The 14,433-nt window shown below is 40.0% G+C and overlaps 2 protein-coding genes across 2 annotated transcripts; both read left to right on the top strand.

Moving 5' to 3' along the window:
* The first annotated feature begins 4,640 nt into the window (after positions 1 to 4,640).
* LOC127772650 (probable inactive receptor kinase At5g58300) lies at positions 4,641 to 10,280 on the top strand. Its single transcript, XM_052298603.1, has 3 exons — positions 4,641 to 5,178; positions 7,237 to 8,594; positions 9,243 to 10,280. The coding sequence occupies exons 2-3, from the start codon at positions 7,307 to 7,309 to the stop codon at positions 9,869 to 9,871; spliced, it is 1,917 nt and encodes a 638-aa protein (XP_052154563.1). The 5' UTR covers positions 4,641 to 5,178; positions 7,237 to 7,306; the 3' UTR covers positions 9,872 to 10,280.
* Positions 10,281 to 10,398: 118 nt separating this feature from the next.
* Positions 10,399 to 14,334, top strand: LOC127772658 (thioredoxin H5). The gene is made up of 5 exons (XM_052298614.1): positions 10,399 to 10,716; positions 13,236 to 13,296; positions 13,459 to 13,572; positions 13,657 to 13,779; positions 13,894 to 14,334. The coding sequence occupies exons 2-5, from the start codon at positions 13,279 to 13,281 to the stop codon at positions 14,044 to 14,046; spliced, it is 408 nt and encodes a 135-aa protein (XP_052154574.1). The 5' UTR covers positions 10,399 to 10,716; positions 13,236 to 13,278; the 3' UTR covers positions 14,047 to 14,334.
* The last annotated feature ends 99 nt before the right edge of the window (positions 14,335 to 14,433 follow it).

Below are 14,433 nucleotides of genomic sequence, written 5' to 3'. Positions count from 1 at the left end.
TTAGCACAATTTACTACTATGAACTAGCAAATGGCAAATGGCAAATTGTCAACTTTTGCTATTAGTATTTAGATCTAAAATGGTAAAACTTTTACTGTTTTGGAGAATCTAAACAGGGCCTAACAAAGCCCAGCTTAATTGGGCACTTGGAAGGAGAAAAAAAAAAGAGAATCTAGTGTGAGGTTGTCCATGTGCTGATCGACCAGTGACCACTGGGTCTGGGTGTAGATCCCGTTGCTTGCACAGAGCTGGATGCGATTGCATGCAATCTCTCTCTCCCTCGTCGTACTGGGTGCCTACTAACCTCATAATTAGTGCATGTTTCGTGGACCTTTTCTCTGTGGATCGGAGCTGGATACGTACGACGCGCACAGCAGCATACCAATTCGCCTGTCCTAACGAGGACGATGTATAGTAATTGAGCAACTAATGTAGCAGCGATTAGCAGGAGCACTGCCCAGTGCACACATTGATGATTGATCTCTCGAACTCAAGATGTGGTTTAATAAAGTCTAAGTCGACAGGCACTCCATTTAAACAATGTACTCGTACTAACTGCTTATCTGTCGAAAAGTTCAGAGCCACAGCCACTGCAAGAGTGCAGTCTGCAGAGTTCAGACCAAGGGATGTTTCACTGAACTGAACTCTACATTTGTCTACTTTCTCAACTCTACATTTGTCGTTTTTTATACGCACATTTTACAAACTGCTAAATGATACGTTTCTTCTTACTAAAAATTCTATACGAAAATTGCTTTAAAAATTCACATTAATCTATTTTTAAATATTTTTAGCTAATATTATACTAGAGTACTTAATTAATCATGCATTAATGCATGTTTCATTATGTGCGTCAGAGTAGAGGGCTTCCCAACCCCTCCTTCGGAACACAATCTTATTATAAGTGAAAGAGCTTATTAACAATTTAAGAACAGGTTCAGTGTTACGTTTTCCACTTTATTTTAGTTATTATTTTCTATGTGATTTCTTTCTCTTCTCTATGTAAATATGCTTTTATTTCTCATATCTCCTCTTCCAAGTAAATAATAAACTACTTTTAATCCTGGCTGTGTTTAGTTCACGTCAAAATTGGAAGTTTGGTTGAAATTGGAACGATGTGACGGAAAAGTTGGAAGTTTATGTGTATATGAAAGTTTTAATGTGATGGAAAAATTGGAAGTTTGAAGAAATATTTCGGAACTAAACACCGCGCTAATTTTCTTACATATTATGTTGAAAAACTACAGTATAAATATTGGATCTTACAATATAATTATAGAGTAAGATTTATAATTTACCGTGTAATTATAATGTAAGTATATACCATGTATAAACGATTTAACTATTATTTTAAGAAAATATGACATCATAAATATAGCTACCCCTTATTTATGGATAAGACTTTTATACTTTTTAGTGATTTAAAAGCAAATGAAAAAAAACTACGATAAAAAAAAACTTCAAAATCAATTCTACATTAAGTTTTATTTTTTTCTTAAAATTCAAGTTCTAATCTGACTAGCGAAGAGCAAACTAGCAAAACAAAAGAACAGACATCGAATGAAACTACACATGTTGTACAGCTTAAGTAGATTGCTGTACCTTCCAGATATTAGTACTACCTCCGTCTCAAAATAAGTACAATCATGAGTTTCCGCGTCCAACTTTGATCGTCCGTCTTATTTAAAATTTTTTTATAATTAGCAATTTTGTTGTTATAAGATGATAAAACATGAATAGTACTTTACTCGTGACTTATGTTTTTAATTTTTTTCAAAAATTTTCCAAATAAGACGAATGATCAAAGTTGAGCGCTGAAAACTATAGCTGCACTTATTTTAAGACGGAGGGAGTAGGTTGATAGAGTGATGAGTACTAAATGCGCCCATTTAAAGGGCCCGTACTTTTTCATTATGGCTACCTAATTATCACGCACCCGCTTTATAATGTGGTTATTCAAGAACTTTCTTCATCACTAGTAGAGTACTCCTTAGAGAACTCTTTTCAAATCAACTTATCAATCTAATACTCCCTCCATTCCAAATTTATATATATATATATATATATATATATATATATATATATATATATATATATATAATTTTTTAGGTTATTTCTAAATGATCTACATATTTGTGTTTATTTATTAAGTCTATTCGTTATTTTGTGCATTGGAATAAATGGACATTGATGCATCTATGCATACAAGTATTTATAACCTACATGCAATATCTTAATTTGCTATTGGCTAGAAAATAGTGGGAATGGTGCATGCATTGAGTTTGTTGCTAGAGTAAATATAGTATGAGAGAGTTATTAGCTTTTTTTGGTCTTGGTATACCTATGAAATATGTAGATCAATTTGATATAGAGGGAGTAATACTTATCATAAACTCTTTCTTAGAAAAAAGATTAATAATAAACTCACTTTCATCCGTCTTCCATCGTCATTCACATTCAGCGAACGTGTTCGCAAGCTATTGCTGCAACAACGGCTGGAGCTGCAACAAAAATGTCTATCTTGAATTACTGCAGCCTCAACGGTTGCGACAACCCTCACCGCCGATCATAGCAAGAACTTCAAAACGATCATAGCTTTGTTCTTCTCTCAGCTTTTTTAACCCCGGCCCTACACTTTCGTTTTTATTCGTTTGTTAGGTACACGCTTCCCAAATTATTAAATAGTTTTTTTTTAAAAAAAAGTCTAAGAAACGTTATTTTTGAAAATAATATTAATCTATATTTTTTTGAAAAAGCTTATATTTAATTAGTTACTCCCTCCGGTTTTATTTTAATTGACGGTTTGGACAATGACATACTCTACAAGATATACCTTTGACCTTATTTTTCTATTATAATATATACAATAAATTAATACATGTTTACTTTTATTATAGTGTTTTGAAAGACAAATCTATATATGTTTTTCTAGTTTCTTGAAACTAAATATTTTTAAAGTTATTGTTGGTCAAAGTTATAAAAGTTTAACTTCAACCTTGTCCAAAACGTCAATTAATATAGAACCAGAGGGAGTACTCATTTCATTCCAAAATATAAGGCACAACTACTTTTAAAAAGTTGTTTCATAATATAAGACGTGCATGCATGCATGCAATTAATTAATACATTCTCTCTCCTAAATTATTACTCCCTCCGTCCCATAATATAAAGGATTTTGAGTTTTTTCTTGCACTGTTTGACCACTCGTCTTATTCAAAACATTTTGAAATTATTATTTATTTTTTTCGTGACTTACTTTATTATCCAAAGTGCTTTAAGCACAACTTTTCGTTTTTTATATTTGCACAAATTTTTTAAATAAGACGAGTGGTCAAACAGTGCAAGCAAAAACTCAAGCAAAAACTCAAAATCTCTTATATTACGGGATGGAGGGAGTATTATTTTAAATCATACACTCACAGGATCTTTAATTCTATTGGTTGCATGTACTGTACTAGTTGGGGTAATTCATGACAATGATGTGATATTAATTATTTCTTGGTCTTTGAGTTAAGGGTGGTTGTGCCTTATATTTTGGAACGGAGGGAGTATGTGTTAATTTTTTTTGCGTGCGCTAGATATTAGCTCCCAACTTGGCCGAGTTTAGTTCCCAACTTTTTCTTCAAACTTCTAACTTTTTCCATCACATCAAAACTTTTCTACACACATAAACTTCCAACTTTTTTCTTCAAACTTTCAATTTTGATGTGGAACTAAACATAGCCTCATTGTACCAAACATAGCCTAAACAGTAACAACGTCATTAAGCCCTCAAAATAATACCACTCCAGCACTCCTTGCATTTCTTATGTGTACTGTACTACTGTTATGTATTCCCTCCGTCAAAGGCGAACCCTGGGTTTCCGTGTCTAACTTTGAATTTTCGTCTTATATGAAATTTTTTTATAATTCGTATTTTTATTGTTGTTAGATGATAAAACGTTATTAATATTTTATGCATGACTTGTATTTTTAATTTTTTTTCATAATTTTTTTAAATATAAGACGAACGGTCAAACGTTGGACATGGAAACCAGGGTTTGTCTTTTTTCTTAGGAGGGAGGGAGTACTCATTAAGAAAATCAATGATCTCCAGGCTCAAGTACAACCACCACGAGCATCACACACACACACAAGATGCGTATGACACCGGGGGAAGATTCATCAGACTTTTCCTTTCAGCTCCAGTCCAGGTAGGCGTGTTCCTCCTCCTACCTATTCCCGGGCCCGCACGTCAGCGTCAGCAACCCAGCCCAAGCCTATCCTAGCGTCGTCATCTTCCTCGCGCGATACGGTTGCTTTGCGCCTTTGCCTCCTCCTTTCCCTCTCCACTCTCCACCATCCTCTGCAGCTGACTGCACAGTCCGATATGCCGTGCCTTTATCACGAACATATGGGTCCTCTTTCTCTCCACTCTCTACCATCCTCTGCAGCTAACTGTAAGGTCCGATGTACCATACCTTTATCACTAACATATGGATCCGATAATCTCTAAACTCATAAATTAATAACAAAGGCGTAATGCAGTCGACTGCAGAGGATTCTGATCCTCTCTAGCCTCGCCACGTCTAGGGGCAAATCCGCCATTTTGCCACAGCTCTCCCTTCCTCCAAACCCCCCAACGCTAATCGCTACCACGCGCACACACGCTTCACTTGTCTTAAATGCGCAGCGAAAACTCGCTCGCTCGCTCGCCTCGCGCACCCGCACCGCCCGCGCGAACAGTGCACACGTCCGCCACTTCGTCCACTCGCGCCCGCGCACGCGCTGCACAGAGACTGGGAGGAGGCGGCGCAGCGAGCGAGAGGGAGGTGACCGGCCGGCGGGCTGCGGGAGGGTCGACGCGCGGGGGCCGGGGAAGGGAATGCCGGGCGCGGCGGATCGGCCACGGCGGGGCGGGCGTTGTTTCTTGGAGCAGTTCTTGGTGGGGGTGGTTCTGACGCTGTGTTGAGTGGCTCTCGCCCTAGTTAAGCCGGCGGCGACTGGAAGGGGTTTCCGCACCGGAGAGGCGAGCGGCGGCGGCGCGGCGGCGGGCGGTTTCTTGATCCGTGTGGCCGGAAAGGTCGGATTTATTTTCTTTCTTTTTTTTTCTGCGTTTGTTGAGCCTTTTGGAGACCGAGCATGGCATGGCTGCTGCGGAATTCAGCTGCGGCCGCAACTCCGGTGGAATTTCGCGAGGTATGATATGGCATAATTCAGTGATTCCCAGTTCCTGCTTATACTGTAAAAAAAATGAAAAGGAAAACTGATTTTTCTTTTTAGGGAGGAAATTTTGGTTGAGTATATAATGTAGACTGTTCATCTGATTTCTGTTCTAAGTTGTAACAAACTGTCCCCTGCTTTCTCTTTCGTGTGATAGGCTGGTTGGTTGTTTGACGCGTGCTCTCTTCTTCTTCTTTTTTTCTTTTAGAAAAAAAAAGGAAAAGGAGATTATATGGGCGTAGTCCTTTTCTTAGTGTTTAAGGACTTTGCACTTTGAATCTACCTGACCATGGCACTCTCTCTATTTCTAGTGTGATTCCATGATTAACTAATGGTATTGTTGGCTTCCATCTAGTTACCAACTCATTCCACTGACCATTGCTGAACTGTAGTAACTTAGAAATGTAGAATATATTTTAAACAGTACTACTAACTCAATACAATGAAAAATTTTACTAGTGCAATTCCCAAGTTGGATTTACTGCACATGAAAAATCTTTACAACATGTCAAGCAGAGGAGCAGTACTGTGGTACACTTCTACTGTTGCGTAGTGTGAGACAGTGGTAGCTTTTGCTTTGCACATTTGTCCTATGGTGTGAATGTGAGATGTCTTTGGCCCTAGCACTGTGCCAGAGTGTGCAGTGCTGCCCATGATCTCCCCCATCAGCGAGCAGATCCCCAATCCTGCCTCCAAAACCCTCATCTTTTCTACTCCCCTCTGGTTTCTTGCATCTTGAGACCACCTGCTTTATGTGCTGGACTTTTGGTTTCGTGCTCCTGCCTTTACCCAAAGCACTTGTTCCTCTAGATTTTAGAAAAAAAGAACGAGCTGAAATGAGATATAGTAGTAGTGACTGAGCCTACGTTAGGTGCTTTGCATGTTGCTTTTGTGCAAGTTACATCTTTGCAAGAGAGAGCACCAATATAATGTGCTATGCCATGTCCGATTGGAACGGTGTCTTGTTCATTGTCACTATCCTTGTGTCCTTTCTGGTTACGATTAAGTGCACTGTTTAGGTGCCGCGGCTATTTTGTTAAGAGAATTAATGGAGCTATCCTTTGCGAAAAGGTTAACGTGGATGGGGTACTTTATCAAAGAGATACATGTTTCGTTTTATATGGCACATGGTCCCAACCGCTCCATTTCAGAAAAGCTCGAGATAAACCGGCAATATTAGTTTGGGTGTGGATCTTTTGGACAAGACTAGAGAAAAAACAAGGAGGGTTATTCTGTTTTGGTGTTCCATTTGGGAGGGGGGTTTGCTGTGTAGCAGTTGAGAATTTGGTGGTCCCCTTTTACATATAAAAGAGAGGACCAGTACTTTGTCATCTTCTCTTCAATTTATCACTCTATGCTTTATTCCAATAATGTGCATTATGAGCTTACACCAGCTTTAGGTGTCAATAATAACAATCAGTTGTGATTCAAAGTTGCCAAGTGGGCTCCTGATTATGCTGAGAGATAGCTTAGGGTATGTAGACTCTTCAGTCTTCCCTCGCATGCAAATCCTTCAATCTCTCTCTGATCATGTTGGCCCTGCAATGGATGCCATTCTGGCAGCATATTTGTTTGTATTCCTTAGCAGGACCAGGAATCTGATACTCAATGGATCAATGCTCTTAAGCCACCCTTGATATGAATAGTAAAAAAATTGAAATGCTTCTGGTAAATTGTAAATGGACGAATGCAAATTTAGTGCATCAAACTCCACTGCTCCTTAAGGTAGTTCGTACATATGTGTGTTTGGGTCCATTACAAATCGTTACAATGACAAACAGAAAAGCTATCGTTGCAAGGATGTATCTTTTCAGGTAGGTTCTTAGTTAAAAATAAGATACATGTCCACTAGAAAGTTTAAATTCTTCATGGCTTCATGTTTTGTATTCAAAATACCTTATGTTTTTACTAGTTTTCCCACTTTGCAAATAACATGTGTTTAATATTTAACGCTTCATGTATTTCTATGTTTCTCACTCCTGATGCTATGAACAATCTTACTTGCTATTGACTATGATCCTTTTAATGTGGCAGGAATGAAGCACTGACGTGGACCTTTGGATTATAATTCTGGTCCTCATTATTGGTCAAGTTAATCCTAACAATGCAGCACCTTGTGCTCATAGCCTTTCTTTCTGCTTCGTTTTTGTTTCTGCACATCCCTTGTGCCAGATGTGCTGACCTAAACTCAGACAGGCAGGCCCTTCTTGCATTTGCTGCATCAGTGCCCCATGGTCGAAAACTCAACTGGACTCTCACGACTCAAGTCTGCACATCGTGGGTTGGGATTAAATGCACACCAGATGGGAGGCGTGTTCGTGAATTGCGTCTACCTGCAGTAGGGCTCTTTGGTCCCATCCCCTCAGACACACTTGGCAAGCTTGACGCGCTACAGGTGTTGAGCCTTAGATCCAATCGTCTCACCATTAGCCTCCCCCCTGATGTAGCATCCATTCCTTCCCTGCATTCTCTTTACCTTCAGCACAACAACTTGTCCGGAATTATACCAACTTCACTATCTTCCAACCTAACATTCCTAGACCTGTCGTACAACTCTTTCGATGGAGAAATCCCATTGAAAGTGCAAAATATCACTCAACTTACTGCATTGCTTCTCCAGAATAACTCTCTTTCTGGACCCATCCCTGACCTTCACCTCCCCAATTTGAGACATTTAAATTTAAGCAACAATAACCTGAGTGGGCCCATACCGCCTTCCCTGCAGAAATTCCCAGCCAGTTCATTCTTCGGGAATGCTTTTCTCTGTGGACTTCCACTGGAACCATGTCCAGGAACAGCACCTTCTCCTTCTCCGATGTCGCCATTGCCCCCAAATACCAAGAAAAGCTTCTGGAAAAGGCTTAGCCTTGGTGTCATAATTGCAATAGCTGCTGGAGGAGGGTTATTACTTCTGATTTTGATTGTTGTGCTCTTGATATGCATCTTCAAAAGAAAGAAAGATGGCGAGCCTGGCATAGCTTCATTTTCATCCAAAGGAAAGGCTGCTGCAGGTGGAAGAGCTGAAAAATCAAAGCAGGAGTACAGCAGTAGTGGTATTCAAGAAGCAGAGAGGAATAAATTGATTTTCTTTAATGGCTGTTCGTATAATTTTGACCTGGAGGATCTATTGAGGGCCTCAGCTGAAGTCCTTGGAAAAGGAAGTTATGGGACTACCTATAAAGCTGTTCTTGAGGATGGCACAACCGTGGTAGTTAAAAGACTGAAGGAAGTGGTCGCAGGAAAGAGGGAATTTGAACAGCAAATGGAGATAATCGGCAGAGTTGGCCAGCACCAAAATGCTGTTCAATTGCGTGCTTACTATTACTCCAAGGACGAGAAGCTTTTGGTGTATGACTATATGACACCTGGTAGCCTTTGTGCTGCTTTGCATGGTATGCTATTACTTCAAATCATTAAGCCTTTCATTGCCTGACAGAACCTGTTTTGTTTGTGCAAATTGAATTTATTAGCTGGTGTTAACTACATATAGGCGTGCAAGCAAATATAGAATGCTCACTCTTTTTTGATGAGTTATTTTGCAGTCCTCTATTTTTGTAGTATAAAGTTTTTACTTCCTGACACTAGAAAATGAATGGGGTACCTCCTGTTACCTCCTCAAGGACCAAAAATTTATCCTTTTTTGTATTGAACTATGTCTAACAACCTTTTCCTTTTCTTATGTTGTCTTTACAAGCATGTCATAGTGACTCTACCTGATACACTTTTAGATTTTATGGATGTACAAAATCATGTAGTTTCGAACAAGCTATTATTGCAAACCGACCAATTATTTTTCTAAATTTGATGGCTAGGAAATTTATTTGCTAAAAAAAAACTGACTAGAAGACGTATGCATTCTGGAGGTATACTGCATCTTGGTCCTTGGTTGATATCCTGTGAAGAAAAATACATGAAAGTAGTACAGGCTGCACAACATATTTGCGAACGTATTGTCTGGAAGTATGAATTCATGAATATGTGTACATGTATTGCTATGAAAGCGCACATGATCTGACCTACTGTTTATGGTAAATATTCAGGGAATAGAACTGCTGGAAGAACTACATTGGATTGGGCAACGAGAGTAAAGATATCTCTGGAAGCTGCACGTGGGATTGCTCATCTTCATGCTGAGGGGGGTGGAAAGTTCATCCATGGAAACATCAAGTCAAGTAATATTCTTCTCTCGCAGGGACTCAGTGCTTGTATCTCCGAATTTGGCCTTGTGCAGCTCATGGCCATCCCTCATATCCCAGCACGGCTCATTGGATACCGTGCACCGGAGGTCCTTGAGACCAAAAGGCAAACACAGAAATCCGATGTCTACAGCTACGGTGTGCTACTCCTTGAGATGCTAACAGGAAAAGCTCCTCTTAGATCCCCAGGCCGTGAGGATTCCATTGAACACCTCCCAAGATGGGTGCAATCCGTGGTTCGAGAAGAATGGACCTCCGAGGTTTTCGATGCCGACCTGTTGAGGCATCCGAACAGCGAGGATGAAATGGTTCAGATGCTCCAGCTCGCCATGGCATGCGTTGCAATTGTTCCCGACCAGCGGCCTCGAATGGAGGAAGTGGTAAGGAGGATTGAGGAGATCAGGAACTCCTCCTCGGGGACGAGGTCATCCCCCGAGGACAAGCTAAAGGAGGAAGCAATCCAGATCACCTGATGGCACAGAAATAACAACATGCCACTGAGACAAAAATAGGTTCAATAGTTTCTACCTTGAAGGTTGTTGGTAGCAATGTGTCTAGTGAATCTTTTTCTGTTTGATTTTCTGATCATTCTTTAGTGATTCTTCTTCTTCATTATTCATTCTTCATTCTGTGCTGTGATTCCTTCTCTCACTCTTTTTTTTTCTTGAAAGAAATGTGATGTTAGTCATTGTGTTTGTTTAATTTCCAGTAGCTCTACTGATCATCACTGGGTGACATGGTCCTATCATGTAAAACTCTTTGGGGTTTGTTGTATTGAATGAATGAACTTCCAGCTTTGCCACATTCCTTTGGCTTGAAAACACCTTTGTGTATTTGGCTCAGAAAAAGAGAACATAAAGTAGAGATACTCTTGGGACAACTGGTTCTGGAATTGCTTCTCTCTTGACAATGCAATTGTACAACTTTTATTTTTATTTTTTGTTTTCTTTTTGCTTGGCAATGGCAAGCTGCCACTGGCATTGCAGATCAGTTTGGTAGCTAAGCCGGCGTGGAATCTGAAGGGAGATAGCGGTGAAAGGAAGGCTAATTTTAGCTATTCTCTCCTGCAGATTTGCTGGCGATCCACCCCGGTATTAGCGACCGTCAGGCCGTCGTTTCAGCGGTTGACAAGGAGCTTCGCTTCCCAGGGTGGGCATGGCGGCCGCCCGTTCCCTTCGCTAGCCCCGGCGCCATCCCCGTGCCACCCACCCCTTCGCCGGGGGCCGCCGCCGCCGCCGTCGACGCACGGCCGACGTGCTCGGCGCAGAACCAAGTAGACGGCGAGCCAAACTTTTCTTGCCCTTTTGCTCTTGCAGAGGTACGCCCCCTCTCTGAACAATGTGTTCATCGTTGTATAGCGAATTGCTGCTGCATGATTTGAGAGATTGGGGAAACCGGCCGGAAATGCTATCTTCCTTCCGTTCGTCTCTCTCTTTTTTTTTTAAAGGATACGCAAAATGTGTATCTTTTGTATTAAGATTAAAAAAAAAGTTATTACAGAGAGAAAGGAAAGAATGAAATGGGGGCGGGGAAACAATACAGTGATAGCTCGCGGAACAATTTGACGACCAAATGCTCCACCTAGATGGGCGGGTGCTCCTGTCTCCCTTGAGAGCGTGGCCCCCCGATGCCGCTAGCTTCGCTATTTCCTGTATGGTCTTGCATTGGCCATTAAAAACCTTATTGTTTCGCTCCTTCCGTGTCGTCTATGTCACCAATCATTCTCTTTGCTCATGTGAGAGATTTGGGAAACCAGAAAAGCCATCTTCTCTTTTCCCCTCTAATCTTAATAACATTTCAGCCGACCCAGTAAAAAATATTGCTCTATAAATTTCGTAGGTTATTTGTGATTGGGTGATTGGACCGTGATCCTGGCAATTAATTTACATTCATGGTGTGAATTATTTTTATGGGACATGATGTGAAATATGGTCTCTTGATTTACGTCACAAAACAGTTTGACGGTTTATTTCTACTTTTTTTTTAGTTCAAATGATCAAATGAGTATTGAACATGTATTTAAAATTTTAAATGCTATTGAAGGTTTACATAAACATTAAACGTCTATACAAAGTTAAAAGTGACTGCATACATCGTTTGCTCTATGGCTGATAAGCTGTGGGGATGTGAATGAAGCAACTAAAGATAATTTATGGTAAAAACTTTTGCATTTGTGTTCTTCGCAATTAAAAGCTAGCGTCCAAAAATAAACTACGATGAAAAAAGCTTCAAAATCAACTCTAAAATTAAGTTTTAAAACTAAAATTTTGGCTACGACTAATAAGTCAACAAACAAACAACGGAGCTGACATTAATAGTATTTTAACCAAAGGGATAATTTCGTTCTTACCCCTATTTTGATATCCAATATCAATTTTGCCCCTATTTTTTAATGTTTTTAGTTTTGCCCCTGTTTTTTGGAAATGAAGTAGACGTTTACCACAATTTTTAACAGAAGTTAGTCAACCGATTATGGAGCTGAAAAAGTAGAGAAAAAAAAGAAGTAATGATTTTTAATTCGTTGATGGACCTTTATACCCCTGGTGAGCCATAACCAAACAATGCCGGTCCTTGCCTTCCCCAATCCCACCTATGGTGACGAGCAGAAGGCCGCGCGTGTCGAGGCAGGCCAGGCGACTGCGGCTCGACAAGGGGACGAGAGGACGATGGGCTCTTGTCCAGGCGGTGGCGGCTTATCGTGAGGAGCTTGCGGCGGCGGCGTTTCAGCTAGGCATCGGCGGCTTCATGCGGGAAGGCGACGACGGCAGTGGCCCGGCCAAGCGGTGGCGGCTAGCACGCCAAGCAACAGGCCGCGCGCAGCGAGCAGGTATCAGGGGCGCTGCAAGCTGATGGCGAGCAGGCCGGGCGCGGCGGACGGCCGGAGGTGCACGCTGCCGCAAGCAGCACCAACCTGGCAATAGGAAGAAGCAACATGCTACTAGATTGGATTTTTTTGACCTCATGATTTGGATTTGCTTGATTTTGTGATGATTGCTATTACATGTCTTTTGTTAGCTGTGTAAAAACCATGCCCAAATTCTGTCTTTTTTTTTTCTTTTGCAAAATATACAAATTTTATCAAATTTGTCGCAAAATTATATTATGTCAAAATTTTTAATCTTCTATCAAAAATTGTCATATTTGCAAAAGTTTGTGAAAAATGCAATGTAAAAATGGGGGCAAATACACAATTATTGAATAAACATTCAGACAAATATTCAATATCAAATAGGGGTATGATTGTCTTTTCGCCAGAGATGTAACACCATCAACATGTCCATCCAAAGTAGGGGTAAAATTTGCTTTAATTTCAAAAAAGTAGGGGCAAAAACGAAAACCCTAAAGAACAGAGGTAAAATCAATATTGAAGATGAAAGTAGGGGCAAGAACGAAATTGCCCCTTAACCAGATCACTACCATGAACAGGATCTTGTCCCATCTAGAAAAAAAACTCTCTCCATCCCATAATATAAAGCATGGTCAAACTTGGTATAGTCTTTAAAACTAATATTTAACCTATAATTTCTCATATACTATAAGGTTTTTACAAAAAAATTATAACCATCTTAAAGTGAATTTAAATGCCAATATAATGATATTAATTTTAGCAAATAAAATTTAATTTATATTATAGTCAAATATTTTTAAAGTTGAATCTTGAAATGTATGTATACCTTATATTATGGGATAGAGGAAGTAGGAGCTTATTTACATGAATGTGACTTTCTTTTTCCATCAAAACATCCAGGTTAATGTTTTGTGTGACCTCTTCTTTTTCTTGGCTTAGCGGCATTGACACCAGTACTGAATATTGTTCCCATTTTTTTTTTTCATCAGTGGAGCAGAGGACACTTGCATCTTGACGAATTTTCTCAAGTCGATGGGTTGCTGTGGCAGCGTAAATAATCTCCTTCTCCAGTACAATTCATATTGTGGTTATTGAACTAGACATTACGATATACTGCACTGCCCCAATCCACAGACAAGTAGTGCTGCTTATTATTTGCATCTTCAAGCTCATAATTAGGGGACCTGCATTATGCTTCTATTTTTTTTTCAGAGCACTGTAGACGCCGAGGAGCACCTGGACTACAGTGGCGGAAATGTGACTTTGGTAACTGATCAAAAGAATTGGGACAATACAATGGAAGAAGTAGCTGAGCATGGCAAAACAGTAAGATGTTGATCAATTGTCTGACTATATATGATGAAAGCATAGCTGTTTATGTTAACCATGGTGGTATGTCCCTCTGAACAGGTTGTGCTAAAATTCAGTGCAATTTGGTGCACTCCGTGTAGGAATGCTGCCCCTCTATTCGCTGAACTTTCACTGAAGTATCCTGACATTGTTTTCGTGTCCGTGGATGTAGACGAAATGCCGGTACATCCAATATTCTGAATTTTTTCCAGTTGCCGCCCATTTTGCTCTCTGTACACTTTTTTTTTGTGGCAACAGATAACAAAGATGAATGGCATTTTTACTTTGATTCGTCAGGAGCTGGTGACGCAATACGATGTGCGTGCAACCCCAACGTTCATCTTCATGAAAAACAATGAGGAGATTGATAAGCTTGTTGGAGGCAACCATGAAGATCTTCAGGAAAAGTTCGAACAGCTTAACCGGCCAAAGTTATATGATGATGTATAAGCAATTTTTTTTGGTTTGCTGTCTAATTAAGAAATTGGTGAGCCAAATCAGTAGAATGAGCTCTCTGTCGAATCAAAGTACTGGATTGGCTGAAGAAACAGTTCAGAAATCTACATAGGTTGCAAGAAGCTGACCAACAGAAGTAGGGATTTCTCAGTAGAGTTCAGTCCGAATACGGGCAGTAATTAAGTTAAGTTAGCTAGTGTCTGCAAACTCTGCACCGCACTGTTCAAAGTGATTAACCTCATACAAAACAATGTAATTATATATTACCATATTGTTTCTTCCTCCTCCTTTTCCCTCTCTCTTGGATCAATCTTGAGTTCTTGATCTCTCCAATGGATCATAAACAAAAATGCTAATGCCATTGGTGAGTGGTGACCTGAT

This window comes from Oryza glaberrima, chromosome 5, assembly GCF_000147395.1.
Source record: "Oryza glaberrima chromosome 5, OglaRS2, whole genome shotgun sequence".
Lineage (NCBI taxonomy): Eukaryota > Viridiplantae > Streptophyta > Magnoliopsida > Poales > Poaceae > Oryza > Oryza glaberrima.
This window is presented reverse-complemented; position numbering and strand designations above follow the sequence as displayed.

What these genes read in the sequence shown, in the direction of transcription:
- LOC127772658 (XM_052298614.1), top strand. An exon ending in TAGCTGAGCATGGCAAAACA is followed by an intron (nt 13,573 to 13,656) that starts GTAAGATGTTGA and finishes CCCTCTGAACAG; the next exon opens with GTTGTGCTAAAATTCAGTGC. An exon ending in TGGATGTAGACGAAATGCCG is followed by an intron (nt 13,780 to 13,893) that starts GTACATCCAATA and finishes TTGATTCGTCAG; the next exon opens with GAGCTGGTGACGCAATACGA.
- LOC127772650 (XM_052298603.1), top strand. Translation starts at nt 7,307, where the DNA reads ATGCAGCACCTTGTGCTCATAGCCTTTCTTTCTGCTTCGTTTTTGTTT. An exon ending in CCTTTGTGCTGCTTTGCATG is followed by an intron (nt 8,595 to 9,242) that starts GTATGCTATTAC and finishes GTAAATATTCAG; the next exon opens with GGAATAGAACTGCTGGAAGA.